The following is a 19,393-nucleotide window of genomic DNA, read 5'->3' on the forward strand; positions in this document are numbered from 1 at the left end:
AACCTTCTGTAAGTGGCACAATTTCTCATTTCTCCACATGAAACAACAAAGAGAACATTCTCAAAAACTGCATAAATTGGCATTTTTAGGTTGGCCTCTACCTGGGGAGAAGCACTTGTATGTGGAATGGTAGTAAAGCGTGGGCTTGATCTTCTGATCCAAGAGCCAGACCCTATCTGTCTCTATCTGACACAAACTTTCTCCCCCTGTGATTTCCTGATTCCCCCTCCAGTAAGGATCAAGAAACAGGAAAGTCTGTAGTTCAGCAATGTGAAAGTAAGAAATTCAAAGGGCCCAGACCACACAGCTGAAAGAAGACAGGAAGACAGCAAAGTCATGTTTACATCCATACATATTCTGTCATACTTTTCTACTTTTCTAAAAGGAAGAAAGGATCTAGCAGAGGATAGTCCAATGGTAAGTTCAAACCCTGGGCTTCTTATAAAGACTTTCTTCTAACTATCTTAACAGGTATGGAAAATTGATATTGGATTCTTAAAAGCTTTCTATTTCTAATCTTTCCTTAATTTACAGGATGTTACCTATACCTCATGGATACTGTTAAGAGTCCTGAGTGCTGATGTGAAACTTTGCTTTTATTGGTGGAGAAAATAAGTAACCCTGAGTATATAATGATAACTCTAAGACACCCTTTTGCAAATGCTATATAATGATGGTGTTTTGAGAAAAGTGGCTCTAATATATTTATGTTTAGATGTCTTTTGGTTGGAAAATACTTTAAAATTTTCTTTTCTGTATTTTCGACACATAGCAAAGTACCCTGAACTCCAAGATTTATTGAAGGTGATGATAATTTCAATAGCATATAAAACTAATACCTCCTCTGTGTTCCTCATGGACACATGACTTTATAGGTGCCTCTGCTTCTGACCTCCAAATCAGGCTGGCAGATGACTGGCCTTTATTAGATCTATCTAGAAGACCAAGGACGTGGCGACCAATTGTTTCTTCAACAGCTGCTGTTGTCTTTACAACTTCTAAGAGGATCTTCAGAAGTCTGTTATTAGCTTTCTGGAGTGCATACCTGTAGATAAAGAAATGTTTATTAAAGTGTTTAATCTTTTTAAAGTAAAGACTTTACTTATGTCCCACAAAAAATGTACTACAAAATATTTGACTTGAAAAATATCATATACCCTCTTTATTATAATATGCAACAGTACCTATAATGAAGTGCTTTTTATTTTTGATTTATTTTATAAATTTGAAAAGTTTCCAGATTAAAAGAAAATTTTAAGATGATGCAAAAATTAAGTTTTAAAAGGTGTGGCAGTACCCAATTGAAGCATATGCAAGTTATTGAGCTGGTAAAACCATTTACAGTTATTCATATATGTATCATATTTAATTTATGTCAAACAATATATTTTAAAATTTTAATTTAAAAATCCCATCAGAAAAAAAGTGTATTTCTATAACTTAATGGTAAGGATCTATATGATTAAATTACAAAAACTGGCAGAGACCTGTTTTAAAAGAGGTCTACTATGTAATTTCACTATCCACTAACACCAAAGGGAATATTACAGGCTGTTATATCTGATCCGGGGACAGAAATTTCTCATTATATACACCACACTAATAGAAGGACCTATTTTGAACCAAATGAAATTAATTGTGTATCTTTCTTTTTTAAAAGACAAGTAATACATTCTTATTTTTAAAAAATTAGAAAATGCTACTAACCACCCAGAAAAATATCTCAGTACTCAGAGATAATCACTATTTGCATTTTAATGCCTATCCTTCTAGACACCTCGACTCTAATCCTGGTCTCTCTCATAAATATATATATTCTAAAAACAAAAATGGGATTATCCTGGATGAAGAGTTTTTGTAAGCTTTCTTTTTTGCTTAACACAAACATCTTTCCATGTCAAAAAATATAATTCTATAAATGGTGATTCAGAAGATTATTTGATTAACCTTCTGATAACTAAACAACTCTCTTGTCCTAACAGCTTAGTTCGAAAGGTACTACAGTGGCAAACCTTATATTTAACACATGTATACAGAATAAGAGACTTTCATGGTAAAGGTCCTCTGCCTTAAGACGGTTTCCTCTCTCGATTTCAGACATGGGAGATCACCAACAATTAGGTTAAAGGATATCTGTTTTCACAGGCACATGACATAGCTATTTTAAGACAAGGTAATAAATGCAAAAGTTTTCCTTTAGTATTTGTCAAGTGAAAGAGACAGTTCTATTTTTTGCACCTAGATCAAGTTCTCTGCTTACATATGCAAGATAATAAAAATAAAACTCTGAATAATTTAGTTAGTAGAAAGTAAGTCAAGGGTTTTATTTAACTTTTCCTGAGATTCTGTTCAAGCCCCAAGACTTCGGGACTAGGATAATATGAAAACATTTCTATATAAGAAAAATGATTAAAATTAATGATACTAAAAAAGAAATATGAATACTAATTTATCAGTACTCGTTATAAAAATTCCTAATTAAACACTGCATAATTTTAAAAAATATACCTATTTGAGATAAATAATATAAAATAAACCAAGTGTTTATTTTATATTGCCATGGTAACTCTAAGTTTCATACACTGTCTTTCTTGTTTGAGTTCCATACTGACTGCGTTCCATACTGATGATCCAATGGGGAAGCCAAAATCTTAGGGGCCAAATTCCTCCATGCAAGCTGAGGAAGGAGGTTAGGAGGACACAGAGGGTTGACAGTCACAGAAATTGGAAAAGGAGGAAATTAAGTTAGTAGATATTAGTTTTAATTTAAAATTAAAGAAACCATTTTCATTTGAACAAAACAAATTTTAAAATATTGTGCTTAAAGTCCTTAATATTAATGTGGAATAACTACTCTCACTTAATATTTTACATTTTCTACTAACCTGTACAAAATCAAAGGGAAAGTTTTATTAACATTAGATCATTAATTTATTCCTCTATAAAACTGAGATATGGATTAAAAGTTCTCATCTGTTATGCAGTAAATGAATAAAAGAAGCCACACATGGACCATCAAAATTAATTTTTTTTCTCATCATAAACAAACCAGGGGGTAGCATATGCTGAATGCATGTCCATATGGTGAAGGAATAGAATAACTCAAAAGTACAATTGTGTTAAAAAAAAAAATTAGTCAAGAAAGGTTCAATAACCAAATAATGCCTTAACATTTACTGAGTTAAGAATATGACCAGTATGTGTTAAAAAATAACTTTATATACAGAAGATTTTAAAATATTTGTCTATTTAAACAACCAAAATTGTTAAATCTTTATATACAGAGTACAATGTACAAATAAAATAAATGTACATGATAAAAATAAGGACAAATAAAGTATGACACTGAAACAAATATTTTAATTCATTTTGTGTTGAACAAAATACACATTCTTTATACCTTTCATTGGTCAGAACATCAGGAGGCACATCTTCAAGTTTTCTGTCCAATTCCTTTTCTTTAAAGGTCTGTTCATCAACTTCTCCTTCATTTTCATTTCCATTCTGTTTAAGTTTACGTAAAGGTGGAGAGGAGAAGACAGAAAGAAAACCTGTCATCTTGGAAATAGCATGTCATTCCTCTACATTGTTATGAGGTGAAACAGAAACTTCTGCATGCGAGATACTGTATGAATAATATTTAACTATACTTTATCAAGATTAGCATTATCCAAAAAAGATAAATAAAAGACCCTAGTACATAGATGAAAACAATTTAATGGGTTCAAGTTAACGCATGCTATAGTGCAATAATAAAGTTTGTTAGGTTGCTCCTTGATAAGACAATAGCTGTTGCCATAGCAAAGTCAGATTCAAATTACCTTAAATGTAAGGCATCTTGACTCCACCTACCTTACATGTAAGTAATCACACATATTTTAAGCTCAATACCTATAAAAAATACATTTCACACCAGCAAAAAAGACAAACAGATCCTACTGCATTGGTGATCCATTGCTCCTAGGTGGGTCAAAGTCCATACTACCTGTGTTTGCGTACTGCTGTGGCGCAGCTCACAACACAGCTTCTCTCTTCCAGCTAGAGATAGCTGCTTTAGTGCTTCCAGCTCCTCTAAAAGCACCCTCTCTCTCTCTGAAACCAGGTTTTCATTATCTATTGAGGATCTCTAAATAAGAAAAAAGGTCATGAGAGAATATTGTTTGCGATAGAAGATAAAGGCAGAAATATTAAGCAGATTTCTTTTAACCCCCTGGGATCAACAGACCCTGGTTATACCTATGATTCATATCCCATGATAAGGAGTTAAAAGTATATATAAAATTCAATGCAAAATTTGAAACAAAAAAGTTAATTGAGCCTAAATATTCATATATTTGTGAAAATCGATATTATTTTATATGCCAATTTTGCATTGAAAATTCGGGTTTAAATTCACAAAATGCGATGAAGAAAAGCAAATTTAATTTTTCCAAATGATTTATGTCAACTCCCAATTTTCCTATTACTCTATAGGAAAATATTTGAAAGAATGTATTTCAAGAATTCCCAATTTCTTATTTCTTTTAGCTGTTTCCAAAATTAAATTAAATCAACTGTTTTAATAAGAACTTTTACATAAATATTTCTTGCTTTTCTGCAATGATTTTGTGAGTATATTATATACAGCAACTGATAAGAATTCAGCTCCCAAATACCAAGGAGTATGTAAATTTAGTCAAGAAACAGTTAAGAACGTTATGTAAATTTGCATTTCTCAAATCAAGAAGAGATGTTTCTCTGGAGAAAGTTCCAGAAACATACTACTTCAGATTTTCATTCATGATTTAAAAGACAGGTTAAAGATAGATAAAGGTAAACCTTGGAGATGCTAACTGGTGAACTCACAAAAACTATAAATGAATACGGGCTGCACCTCAGCACAAAAAGTTTTCAAAGTGCCAAAATGTTTTTTCCCCAAATGTTCATCGGAATGATTAAAAAAACAAAACAAAAAGCATTGTGGCCCCTTTTCCAGTGCCTGCAAAGAAAGATAAATAAAATGCACTCCAACACTGAGTTCCACATTTCCCTGACAAGACCCTAAGGCTGTTGTGCTGGTGGAGTCTGTCCCTGATATTAAATATTTGTATTTATTCAGATGTTGGCAATAACTTTTACCTTCTTTTTTTAAAGGCTATATAAAGAATACTACTATTTTAATTGGAGAGAAAAGGGACTCTAAGTCTCATACCTGGGCTAACTGTCTATTCAGTCTCTTAATCTCTTCTTGTAGCTGTTCCTGGTCTTCTCGCTGTCTCTCCATCTGGCACATGTGTGCCTGCCTTAACAGTTCTGTTGCTTGTTGATGCTCTTGGTATTGTCGTACAAGTTCCTGCCTCATATCTTCCAACTGCTCTTCATTTACCATTAGCTGTCTAGAAGCAGCCATGCTTGATACAAAAATCTCATCATGGATCTATTAATAGTTAAAAAAAAAATTCAAGCACAACACATTTTATAGAAATTTGTCAGCATCAATATTTTAAGTAAATACGAAAGCAATTCTACCATTAACCCCACAAAGCACCTGATTTTCCCATTATGAATAAAAAGATATTTGTCTTAATTATAATTCCAAATCAATGTGAAGTTAGTTTATTATCATTACACATTATTCTCCAAAAGCAAAATGGGTATTTATCAGTTAGTTTATGTAATTTAATTTTAAGGGAGGAGAGAAATAAATAAAAATACTCAAGATTCCTTCTACTCTTAATGAAGCTAAAACACCATTATCTATTTGACATTTTATGATGAAATAATATAAATGTAATACTTATATTTTAAAATTAAATTTATAAAACATGAGGAATTTTACCCATTTAATTTATATTATGCAGTGGTCATCACAGTACTACAGAGAACTGCTTGATAAGAAACAATCTTCAATAACTTTCATTTGGAAATAAAAGTTTTATATTCCACATTCTCATACTCATAAGAAGTCAGCTCCTTAATGGGTTTCTATAAGCACTTCAATTCCTGAATATCTACTACTAAAACAATTCATTCTGCCTTGAATAGTTGCCGGTAAATTAAAGAAGTTTTCATGCACACCTCACAAGTTTTGCACTACATAAAGAGTTGACAATTTTATTTGAACATGCCTCTATCAAGAAATAACCTATTCTAAACATTAATCAACAATTTGAATTTAGATAATTTAAAGAGACAGAATTTACTTTCTGTTAATGGCACAAACAGTTGAGACAGACACAAAATTGATCCTCCATTAATGAATAAAAAAAAATTTACCATGTACAATGTGTGTTAGACAAACAAGAATACTATGAACCAGACTTGTTTTAGTTAATAATATTAAGTTATTTACTCATATTCCTTACTAGTAATAAAACACGTTCATAATGTGAATCCTGAGTCAAGACATTACTAATAATTTTATAGTGAAGAAAGTCACACTTTTTTGTTTTTATATTCAAAGAGGCATACTTACAGATTCTCTGGCTATAAATGTTTTATCTTTGCAGAAAAGTTCTTCTGAAATAGTCAGTTCGCGGTCCTTTGATTCTAGTATATCATCAAGATTATTATTATTTGATAACAGAACTTTCTTTCCATCTTCTCCTAACTCTTTACTAAGCGGTTTAAATTCTTCTTTTAATTTCATGTCCATTGTCTCAAAAGTCTGAAAACCAACTTGACCCTGTGGTAATTTCATTTCATTTAAATAATGTTTTTCTTGTTGGCATAGAGCATGTGCTTGTTTCGATGATGTAGAATCTTCTTTTTCTCCAGAGATTCTAGATAGTTCAGTTTGTTGAGCAAATGCTACACTCATTGATACAATGACCTAAATAATAAGATAAACAAAAAAGAACTAGATTTATAAATACCAGTGAGAATTAAAAAACACCACTCAAAATTACATGAATTGGAAAAAAATTATGGCCTCATGGTTTTAAATTAAAAGCAATCCTTTGATAAGTGATATGAATATAAAGATTCTCTATTTTACAATGAATCTAATGAAAAGTATCTATTTTACTGCCTGGCTTTTTAAATTAAAAAATTTAAAAAAAATTCTTACTATGATAACAATAAATGTTCAGCATAGAGATAAGAAGGAAATAAAAACCCTTAGAGTTCTCTTCTCCAAGAAAAATCACTATTAACATTGTATGAATAACTTTTCCAAATCTTCTTCCTCTCTTTACATATAGATATGGATATAAATACAGATGTGCATTATTTTCAGAAAAATGTCATATTTTAATATTACAGTCTGCTTTTACAGCTTACCTATAGTAAATATCTTTCAAGAAATACATCTCTATATAATTTTCAATAGATTTATTAAAGTTTCACATTAATTTCAATAACTTCTTGTCCATAAATTTTCAACTTGGGAGGGTGAGCTTTGCTCATGGAGCCTACTAAGCAAGCTAGAAGGTGCCTCCAAACAAATTCGTGTCTCCCCTCACAGTCCTGTGGTAGACCCCAAAAGCTGAATTCTTAGAAGTGTCCTACTCCTCTCCAAAACCTACTTCTTTGCAGTCTTTTCCATCTAACATTTGACACTAAAGTAAATATCATCCTTCCAGTGGCTTAGTCTAATAACCTGGAGTAGTACTTTCTCGTGAAGGGCAAGCCCATGCCCCTTTCCCTGTATTTCTTCCTCCGGTACCCAGTTACATCTGCTGAGGAGCTAGGTTTGTGCCAGGATTTCACAATATTTCACCAAACAGGCCCTATAAATATGGGGGTGGCAGGACTGAGTCGAACCTGCAGAGCTGGCAGCTGGGTACGTGGTCTTCACACTCTTGCCAATTCTCTTTGGCCACCTCTTGGACACATTTGTTGTAGTAATTCTTGACTTTTCTCTTTCTTACATCCCACTTTTTAAAAAGGTGCTCAACCTCTTATTTACAAGATTTACTTCCTTCAGGATTCTCCTCTAACTTTAAAAATGAGACCTGTGATAACCCTATATAAAATAACACCATCTCACCCCCCCCCCATAGTATTTTCCAGTCCTACTGGCCAAGTTTGTTTTTTCTTCACAGTACTTATCATCACTTGTATATTGTCTATTGCACCAACCAGAATGTAAGGTCTATCAGAGCAAAAATTTCCTCTTTTTTTCCCAGCACCATAAACACTGCCTGACAGTGAAATGTAAGTACATGTCAATGTTCAGGCTGAATCTAATGTGATCTGTATGTGAAATCACTACTCCTAGTGGGCTTCTTCTATTTTTAAAACAATGGCTCTCAATCTTTTTCCACCACCACATCTAAGGGTTATAGGGTAGAGCATAATTCCGCCAGTACTGGTGACTAATGTCAACAATCTATATCATTCTAGGATCAAGTGGGGCCATCAACACCTTGGCTGCATCTGGAATAGTTTTTACTGACTTTGTACTTTGGTGCTGTGCTATCAGCTTGGACAAATAATGCTTTACAAAACATATGTATACATATATGTATGTATATATATAATTTTTTTTTTACTCAAGTCATTACTTTAGTGGAAGATCTTAAGTAGCTACAAGGTTTCTCTAGGAAAGGTCCAGCTGGCACAGAGAAAATACACATTCAAGCACTGGGATAACTATGGCGCCATGCTCAGAGTTGGCAGAGGAAAGGAACTCTCTTTGGTTGACTTGTGGAAGATGATCTTTCTTCACAGAGAGGACCAAAGCATTCAGTTCTCTAGAAGTTCCATCAGTCTTGATCTTGTTTCACCTTGTGTTTTGAAGCGTCTCTGGGCTCACTGCTAAAATTGCTCCAGTCATCAGCTTCAGGTGTGGTCTTGTAATGGTGCACCAAATTGATTTATTACAAACTGGAAGTCTCTGGAATAATTCACTTGAAAGAGTCTTCAAATAAATGACAGCATCTGTACCCACTCCTTCCACATAAGATCGTTTTAGATCTCCTTGAAAACATCTGGCATACAGATGAGGAATTGACAAGTCATAACCAAATCCAGCCAGAGGGGCAGTTCTTGTAGGCTCCAGGCTCCATCTAGGGGCAGCTGAACACATGTAGTTAAAAAGACGATCTATTTTTCAAAAGGAGATGCCATCACCTAGGTCACTGATCTTAATGGACAAGTCTTCTTTACCCAGAGTAACAAGGGTTTTAAAAGACAGGCAGCCCTCTTTTCTATCAGAGTTCTACTGCTGCTCTCACTGAATTCTTGGACAACTCAAATGAAGCATATGAAACAGATGTCAGGGCACATAAACTACGTGAATAGGTTTGTCTGGAGCTTTGGCATTGAATTCTTCAACTTCCAGCTCTGGAGCTACCAGGTAATACTGTTTACACAGGGTGCTGGCGGTTTCATACACATCCTTCACTAGCCAGCTATGCTGCACGTGGGATCGATACTCCCACGTGTTTGGGATAAGCTGGTTTAGTGTCACCTCCAAACAGAAGTATGTGCTGGTTAATAAGCATGCAGAAGGAGATGTGGTTGGTATAAAACTGATCCAGAAAATACTAGGTGTTACTGTTAATGAATGGATTGAAAACAAACTTCTCCTTGCAGCACTGCCGGAACCACATCGTTGTGTCTATTTCTGACTTTAATTAGAACTTGTAGAAAGTTATCCAATATCTGTGGATCCTCAGAGCTCTTACTTTCATACCCCAAAAGTTCAAGGAAGCTCTGCATATATCAACTCTGAGCCAATCCTGCTGAAGGGTGGTTAAGCATATTGTCTGGCAGAAGATTAACTTCTCTCGTTGTGTTAGCCAGTTGCAGAAGAAGCTCCTTTCCTAGAAGGATATATGAGGTTTTCTCTCAAGTATTCTCTCTCCTGAAGTCCTGCTTGATGGATAGTGACAATGGTGACAAGCCCGAGTAGTGCCCGATCTGCTTGGGCACCGGCTACTTCAGCAGCCACGGGAACAGCTGCATCTTCTCAGGGGAAATGCACAGGCCAGCTGAGATATGCAGGCAGCTGCAGGGGCCAGTGCATCTGAGTGGCGTGGATTTGCACGTTCACAAAGGGTGCACCCCTGCCTTCAATTCAGCATAGGTGCCGGGCTGTTGCTGCTGCCGTAGTAGCCGCAGCTGCAACAGCAGCAGCAGCAGCTCCTGGGCCACAGCCAGCTGCACGTGGCTTACTCAGGCCCCATACACGGGAGCACAAAATATATTTATTTATCACCATTATCATAGTAATAATACTACTTTTAAAATATCATTAAATAATAGTCTTTATCATCTGCTAGGTGCTTTACATGCTTTAGTTCATTGAATCCTCAGAAGAATTACTATTATACTTATTACTTTCCTCTTTAACATGGAATCAAGACTCAGAAGTATATTTCCTAAGATCACAGATCTAGTAAACCAGAAGAACAAGAATTCAAAGCATGGTATATCCTACACCAAACCTTGTGCTCTGAATTGCTATACTATGATGCTCTGCTATAATATTCCACTTGAGAAACTTACGAAAGAGCTAAGTGCAAGAGAAAACCTACATTTCTCCAAAGAACTAGATAATGAGAACTATATACTCATTTATTTTAGTATGATCTCCAAGAACTAAACATTTAGTTGAGATACAGAAGTGACGATATCATTATGGCCCATATATTTTCTTGGGTCTTGACCTCATCTATGTTTAACCTAATTTCTTATGCATCTCCTGTGTATCCTAACAAACCTCTCATTTTAAAATGCATATACGCCACTTGGATTGTTATACTGGAACAGCTGCAATGTGGTAAAAAAATAAACAAACTCAGAATCTAACTGTTACAATATAAGAACCCAATCAGGTATATGCATTTTAAAAGAATACAAAGACAAAAAAAATGGAATCATGATAGACTAGGTGATATGTTTGGTATTCAAGTTTAAAAGAATGGTTTTGGCATAGCATGTAATACTATCTACAGTCATTAATATCAGAGTAACTTTTAGGGAAAGGTATGCAGAGGTCATATATAAAAGACCAAGTACCTTCTTTGTCATTTCCTACTACATCTCCCACCTTCAAGGAAGGACAAACTCCTTCAGAAGTTAATACGCTCATGGTAACAAATTTATAAAAACTTGTTTTGGAATTCTGAAAAGTTTCTAATTACTATTCTACGTCAAGAGAAAAATGCTCTTGTCAAAGAAAAATTCACCGGACATTCCACTTAAAGGCAACTTAGGTTGACATCAGTATCTGACATCTTAAAAGATGAGCTATGTATGAAACACGAAACAAAAAAATAAATTATATTACTATCAACAAAAATCTATGTTTTTTGAAGGCTCATAGGGAGTATATATCACAATAATCTTTTGGGTAAACCATAAACTTACCTTAGCTACTTCTTCTTCTAATTGTTCTTGGTACTGTTTTTCCAGCAACTTAACCATATTTGTTTCCTGTTCTCCAAATTCTCTACCAGAAAACTAAATTAAAAAGCAAAATATGACATAATTATTTACACTAATTATACAGAACTTATTTTTAAACTTCTCTAAAATATTGTCAAAAGATCACTATTTCTTAGAAAACTCGAGATGTTTTAATACATTTAAGTTCTGCTCCTTTAATTAAAAACAATAAATCTAGTGAATAATTCCAGTGTATAATTCTACTACATAATTCTACTACATAGTGTGCTTACTACTATGAACTTAACAAAGATGCAAAGTGAGAGATATATTTACATATTTACAATTACTAACATACAGTTCTATAGTGGAATAAAGATACTTCTTAAATACAATTAATAAGATGTGTGCATGTATTTAATTTTAAGTAATGTTAACAGTGGCTATCTTTGCTCCTGAAATTATAAGAAAATTTTCTTTGTTTCTTTCCAATTTTCTACAAATACAAATTACTTTTATAAATAGAAAAAACTTTAAACTATTTTTTAAAATATAAACATGTTCTCAGTATGAAAATATTTCTTTAGTTACTAATTATCTGAATATTATCCAAACAAATGCTCCATATGGGATGAATGTGGAAGAATCCAGAATGTGGCCAATATCTTTCCTCTGGATCCAGAATGAGAGAGGGCAGTGATCTTTATTTTCTGTAGGACTTAAGAACTGAAAATCTACTAAATGGAGACCAGGGTTTGCAGTTTTAAGTGTAAGAAAAGTGGCCACAAATTAAGAATATAGACAATGTTGAGGAGAGGTAGAAGGTGGTTTAGCTAAATGGCAGATAGTGTAAAAGGTGAGAGCTTTTATATATTACCTGGCCTGTGCGAAGGATACCTCATCCACTGTCCCAGCCCTAGCATCTTGGGTTTGGGGGATTCCTAAACACTATTCTAGAAATGGTTTGGTCCAACTTCCCATGGTGGGAAGAAAAGCTGTTGGTCAGGGCACTGAAACTAATTTATTACACAGCCCATGTAATACAAAATAGACAAATTTTAAACTAGAACATACTTATGTGTGTGTGTGTGGGGGAAACAAACACTTTATTCTTCTGAGTTGCTTATATAGGATATTATCCTCATATTTATTATGCTTCTCAGCAACTATTTATTAAACTGCAGACATAAAAATGATAAGAAAAATAAAATCAGTGTACATTACAGTTAAAAGATATAATACCTCTCTTGCACCATCTATGTCCTGTTTTAGACAACTTCCAGGGTGTATGCTTTTCTGTACATCAGGTTCAGTAATTACCACTGAATCAATGGAGAAGCTAAATATAAATAAAAGAGGGTGAAAAAATTAGAGCTGTGTGTGAGTTTTGCTGATAGTCCAAATTTAAAGCATGCATAAATATGTATTAGGGTAGGGGAAACAAAAATGACAGGTTAAGAGTTACAGATATTGTAACTTAAAATGATAATTTTGATTAATTTTTCCACTTAAAAGTAATCGAATGATAGAATATTTTAACAGATCACCATTGAATTTTATGCGGTTTTACGATGTCTGCTATGACATGGGGCTATTTATAGGTACAGACACTTAAAAAAATTATCCATATTGAGTATAAAAGTTTGTAAAATCCCATTTTTATAAAAAATTATTTATACATACACAAATAATTCTGGAATACACATGAAAAGTAATAATGATTACCTCTAGTGGAACTGGGGAGCAGTGGCAGTAAAGGGAAGGTTCTTAATTTACGCACAGTCACTTTTGGATTTTTGTTTGTTTTCAATTTATGTATCTTTTGGTATTCATGTCTTTTCTGTATTGTTTTATAAGCATTTGTTATTTTGTAAAAAAATTCTTAAAATGCTTACTTAGGTTATAAAAATAAGCTTAATATTTAGGAACTAGGGAAAAAGATTAAAGATTGAATTATAATTTTCTTTCTCAGTTAATACAATTTCTCACTCCCATTTTCATGTGCACCCATACTGCCTTCTTCATTCCATCCTCCTCTTGCCCACCTCCTCCTTTTTCCTCTTCTCTTTCATTCTGCCTCAAATTGGAGAAATACAAGTTGTCATCATCCCAATTCATAATGTACATAACTAACCCACTTACTGACATTGGTTATTTCCAAATGTTCACTATTAGAAATAGTGCTATAATACAGATCCTCATAATATATGTTTGCACACATCTATGGATGTTTCTATAGGATAAAATCTTACAAATAATTGTCAGGCTTAATATTTAAAATTTCAATATATTGCCATATTCTAAAAAGTTACATTAATTATATTCCAAAAACAGTATCAATTATTTTCTCAAAACTTCAACAACACAAAACTTCTAACAATCTTAAAACTTTTTTAGAACATGTATGCCTTTATTTTTGAGATTACACGTCCTTTCAAATGCTATTGTTCACATAAGTTTTTCTTCAGCTGTGAGTCACCTATTCACGTTTTATATGCATGTTCTATGTTCACACTAAACAAATGTAAAAACTGGTTTCCTTTGACTGTCTTTTCTACTTTCTTGTTCTTTTCATCTTTCTCAGCATTTTGTCTCTGCTTCCTCACTACTTTTTACACACATTCTTCTTTGGCTTCATGTCTTGATTCCATCACAGCCTAGAAAACTCTCCTGATTATTTATCTAGCCATTAAAGATCCAAACTCCAAAAAAGTGCTACTTAGTCACAATGACTTCATTCTGTAGTCATAAAACTAGCATTTGAAAGTATTTGTCCCAAAATCAAAAAACATCCAGGTAAAGCAAACCTACTGCTCCCCTCTTACAATTAAGGTCCTACTCACCACCAGCCTGATTTCTCTACTTATATTAATGCACTATTATTCTCCACATTATCTAAGCTCAAACAACACAAGGTCATCTTTAATTTTTTTCCTCTGCTTTGCTCCCAACATTCCTTCCATCCCAATGTCTCGTAGTCATTTTCCCCTGGAGCCACTCTAATATTACAGTGATGGGCAGTGAAAAATACCACACAGAGATCAGTTTAAATTCTAGCACTTTGGCTATACCCCCATGTTAAATTCCCAATCACTACTTTTTAAAAATTATTTTGTGAATAATTGTTGTTTCAATGATTAGACTGAAGTCCCTTGAGAGAAAGGGCCACTTTACATACATCTAAAGTTTCTTCCATGGCATATAGCCAAGGCAAGTCTTCCCTCACAATCTTAAGGGTAGTTATTATTATTATAGAGATGTTTAAATTATCTGCCCCAAATCATACACCAGTAAAAGGTCAAATCGGGGGTCAAATGCAGGTATGTCTGACTCTTAAGCCCATGGTCATTCCAATCCTATACTATATTCCTAAGAGGCTTCCACCATGACATGACCAAATATCTGTTAAATGAATGACTCAATTATTTTTCTTAAACTAGCTCAAGTCTACTTTAGGAGTACAGGATACTCTTTATTCAAAAAGTGTTACAGGTGTGTCCAAATATGTGATGACATTTGTAAGAAATAATTGTGAGTCATCACTGTTAGTAGGAGTGAGCACGGAGGTCAGTAAACCTCTTTTTTTTTTTTTTTTTTTGGCACAGGGCGGGGGGAAGGGAAACTACTGGTTTTAGTTAAAAGGTATCCTCAGTACATTTCCACTGAGTATTATAGAAGCTCTGAGAGAAGGTGGTGAGCTGGCCAAAGCCCAAATGCAGAAACAGCAAAGTAAGTCTGCATATCCAGAAAACTCTTTTCTTCATGCTTTAGAGAGAAAGCATAACTAATTAATGGAAAGCTTCTTGAAATACTGTGTAGTTAGCTGGTTTTCAGAGAGTTCTTACTGTCTGCCTATTTTCTTCACATCAGAGAAGCTAAAGCAGTGGTTTCCGAGTGCCAATCCATGGACTGCCTGCATCGGCATTATCTCGTTACAGATACAAATGTCCAGCTTCCAGCTCAAAGCTACTGAATCTGTAATAAGTATTCAAATAATAATATGGTTGTTGTGAAGCTAAACAAATAATATACGTGAAGATATCCATAGCAATGTTCAATAAATGTTAGCAATTGGTATTATTATTCTCTCTCTCTCTTTTTTTTTTTTTTTTTTGGCACAGGGCGGGGGGAAGGGAAACTACTGGTTTTAGTTAAAAGGTATATCCTCAGTACATTTCCACTGAGTATTATAGAAGCTCTGAGAGAAGGTGGTGAGCTGGCCAAAGCCCAAATGCAGAAACAGCAAAGTAAGTCTGCATATCCAGAAAACTCTTTTCTTCATGCTTTAGAGAGAAAGCATAACTAATTAATGGAAAGCTTCTTGAAATACTGTGTAGTTAGCTGGTTTTCAGAGAGTTCTTACTGTCTGCCTATTTTCTTCACGTCAGAGAAGCTAAAGCAGTGGTTTCCGAGTGCCAATCCATGGACTGCCTGCATCGGCATTATCTCGTTACAGATACAAATGTCCAGCTTCCAGCTCAAAGCTACTGAATCTGTAATAAGTATTCAAATAATAATATTAAATTTCGAAAACCTCCAGTGTTTCTGATGCATGGTTAACTTTGGGAACCACTGATTTCAAATAAGATGGAAGCTTTATAAGGCTGTGTCAATGCTGGGTGAACAATTCCAAAGCCCACATACAGACCCTGAATAAAAGGAGAAAGACCATTTCCAAAAAAACTGGACATTCAGTATTTTGTCTCCAAAAAAAAAAAACTGCCTTGAGGCTAGCGCCTATGGAAGCATCAGTCTTAGGACAGCAGAGCCAACCAGAGTTAGATGAAATCTGAGGATTTAACAGAGCTAGTGAAACACTACAGTATATTTCCCAACTAAATTATAAATTGTTCACTCACTTAACAAATATTTAGTGAACACTTACTGTGCATAGGGAATTATTATAGGGCTTACTTCGGTGATATAAAAATAGACAAAAATCCCCACCCATACAAAGCTTAAAGTACTTCACAGGAAACAGACAACAAACAAAAACAAATAAACTACCCTTCAAATATATATATACACACACAGACATACACTTTTTATTTTATAAATATATATATAATGGATAATATTAAGTAATATGGAAAAAATGAAGTAGGAAATTAGGACACAGAGTTCTAAAGGGTGATTTTAATTTAAATAGGCCCCATGGGAACATGACATTTGAGTAAAGACCCAAAGAAGGTAAGCGTGATGGGCATGCAAATATCTGGAGAAAGATCATTCGAAGTAAAAGGAATCCTTGTAGGACATTTGCTCATGTCCAAAACGTCCACTGATACATTTGGTCCATGCTGAAAGGTCCCTGAAATTTGGTCCTTTCAAACAAATTCATACTTAGAAAACGTCCCAAGGTTCAAATAACCCATAATGTTTATTTATATTTTTGGTTACAGGATTAATACATTATAAACATACTATCATGTTTTATTGGTCCAATAACTGTACTGTGGCTGTATTGCCAATAATAACCCTTTTCACTCTGATAGCCTTGCTGGTAATGGGACAGAAGGTTAAATAGATGGGTCAGGGTTTGAATCTCACAGAAAAGCAAGATTTAAATACCAAGGACCTTTTGGTATGGACCAAATGTCTCCATGGATGTTTTTTATTTTATTTTTATTTTTATTTTTTTTTAGGCAAGGCAACCCTTGGTTGACCTCACAGATTGCAAGGACCTTGTCAGTTTACAGTCCCTTATTTTTTTACTTTTTACACCTACAGCACCTGGTCTTCCTAGGTGGACTCCTATCCAAGTACTAACCAGGCCCGACCCTGCTTAGCTTCTTAGATCAGATGGGATCGGGCTTGTTCAGGGTAGCATGGCTGTAGATTCCATGACTGTTTTGACAGGACTAAATGACCATTAGTTGAAGAAAAGGCAATGAGAAGTCCCTAAAGCAGGAGCATACTGGCAGTCTGAGGATCTCAAAACAACTGGCTTGAGAATAGTAAGTGAAAGGCAAGTCAGCAGGAGAAAGTCAGAGAGGTAATAGAGACTCATCGTGTAAAATTCAGTAAGGCAGTGTAAGGACACAAGAGCACTAGAATAACATGATCTGTCCTAAATTTTAAAAGCAAAGTTCTGGAACTGTGCCGAGACTCTGCGGAAGAGTTAGGGTAGAAGCAGAGAGATGCTGCCATAATCCAAATGAGACATGATGATGGCAAGAACCAGGGGGATGGTGATAAGTGGTTCAGTTCAGATGTATTTTGGAAGTAGAGATAATAGGATTTACTGATATTTTGGAAGTGAGGTTATGAGAAGAAGAGGAGTCATCACAAATGGAGATGGCTGCGGAGGGTGCAAATTTTGAGGGGACGATACAGAGTTCTATTCTGGACACAGTAAATCTGAGCATTAGACAACTAAGTGGAGGAGGTCCAGCCATGGCTGGAATGGTCATATCTTACAGTCCTCATGTGTTCCCTACACCAAAGTAGTAACAACTATGCATATGATTAACAATAAATACATTCATACTGCCTTATTTAATCTGGCAGATTAATAACAACCAGCATCTTTATAAAATACAGGTGTAAGTAAAATTCCTATAATAAAATGTCTTTGGTGCACACCAGCATTTATTTCACACATTTATTTCACAGCATTTATTTCAAGACAAAGAATTACCTCTTGTTCTTATGTCTTGATAATGCTACATCCTATCTCTTTCAAATGATGTTGCTTAAGTTACATTTTTTTTCTTAAAACAACCATACTATGACTATTACTAAGCTACAAATACTATTGAATGAAATTATAAGTAGATGGATACCTTGGCTGAACTGTGGACTCATTAAGAGCTTGAAGCTTTTTCTTCAAACAGTGGATCTCTGTTCTATAGTTTTCTTCAGTTTCTTTCAACTGTTGGTGCAAAGAGGATATAAGGTTTTCTAATTCTTGGACTTGTCCTTCAAGTTGTTTAATTTTTTCAATATCTTGTAAAGTAGATAACTTGCTTTTCTGAATGACATCTAAGTTACATAAAAAGAAGAAAATATACATTTAGTACATATTCCACATTAAAATACCACAACCACTTTTTTATGTGTGCAGATAATATTCATTCTCCTTTGAAAAAAATGCTTCTTAGTAGTAATAACTCAGGTTTTAATTTAAACTGATTTGACTTATAAAAACCAGAAAACATGAATAGTATAATTCAAGATCATATCTATCTTTATAACTATAGTTCCCTAAGTCTACCACTATTAAAGTCTTTAAACTAAAAACAATTTAGAAAATAAGAAGTTGGGAAGGGACCAAAGAGGTGATTTCAAAACTTTCCTTTTGAGGATGAGAAAACTGCAACCAGAAAGGTTACAATCTAAGATCCCCAGATTGTCTCAAATTTTAAGGTAAAAAAAATCAAATTACTTAATATTTGGTATAAAAACATCACATTGTGGTATATATTCAAAATTTACCAATGTCTTCCAAATTGGTCATCTGAGAATGGGTTGATAAATACTCTGTTTTTTCTTTTGGTAGGTTTTGTTCTGCAGATTCAAGTTTCACATCATCTGTCTGCTCTCCCTGAATCTATTGAAAATAACAGAAGAAAAGCAGTGACATAAGTATATGATCTAATATCTAGAAAACCATATTAAAGCAACTTAACATTTAAAATGTTTTTTTCAAAGTCACTGAAAATTGTGAAACTCTGATACTAATATTTTCCCTGCTAAGTTATTTCATGTTCTCTTTTGACAGTGATTCACATCCGATTCTCTCCATAGCTATGAAATTATATTAGTTAAGTATAATATTCTTTTATATCCAGAAGGAAGTTCATTATACTACAAAAATAGGAACTGCACAGAATTTTGGTTTAAAGCTCATAACAATATTATTTTGACTTGGTCTTTAAAATTTCAACTCAAACACAGTAAATTTTATATTATCAAAACTTGGTAATATAACTGTCAACCTGACTGTGTAAAAGCTCTTTACACAAAAGGAAGGAAAATAATGAAAGCAGATAAATCTCAGCTTATTTTCTTAACTATGAAAACTAGGCAGCAATATGTTAGATGCATATGTGTATTTAGTCATTCATCAAATATT

The 19,393-nt window shown here is 34.0% G+C and overlaps 1 protein-coding gene and 2 pseudogenes across 1 annotated transcript in view; all 3 read right to left on the minus strand.

Moving 5' to 3' along the window:
- The window catches only part of AKAP9 (A-kinase anchoring protein 9), a 152,363-nt gene that overhangs the window by 62,098 nt on the left and 70,872 nt on the right, over positions 1–19,393 (minus strand). Inside the window, exons 13-21 of the mRNA XM_023532572.1 lie at positions 18,754–18,868; positions 18,102–18,300; positions 12,559–12,655; positions 11,299–11,391; positions 6,455–6,811; positions 5,192–5,416; positions 3,986–4,126; positions 3,401–3,504; positions 840–1,045 (exon numbers count right to left, since the gene is read on the minus strand). Of these exons, the coding sequence (XP_023388340.1) occupies positions 840–1,045; positions 3,401–3,504; positions 3,986–4,126; positions 5,192–5,416; positions 6,455–6,811; positions 11,299–11,391; positions 12,559–12,655; positions 18,102–18,300; positions 18,754–18,868 (1,537 nt within the window). The remainder of the gene's footprint in view (positions 1–839; positions 1,046–3,400; positions 3,505–3,985; positions 4,127–5,191; positions 5,417–6,454; positions 6,812–11,298; positions 11,392–12,558; positions 12,656–18,101; positions 18,301–18,753; positions 18,869–19,393) is intronic.
- Positions 7,333–11,259, minus strand: LOC111742692 (annotated as a pseudogene).
- On the minus strand, positions 17,038–17,156 carry LOC111743360 (annotated as a pseudogene).

Source organism: Pteropus vampyrus, unplaced genomic scaffold (assembly GCF_000151845.1).
Source record: "Pteropus vampyrus isolate Shadow unplaced genomic scaffold, Pvam_2.0 Scaffold4, whole genome shotgun sequence".
Taxonomy (NCBI): Eukaryota; Metazoa; Chordata; class Mammalia; order Chiroptera; family Pteropodidae; genus Pteropus; species Pteropus vampyrus.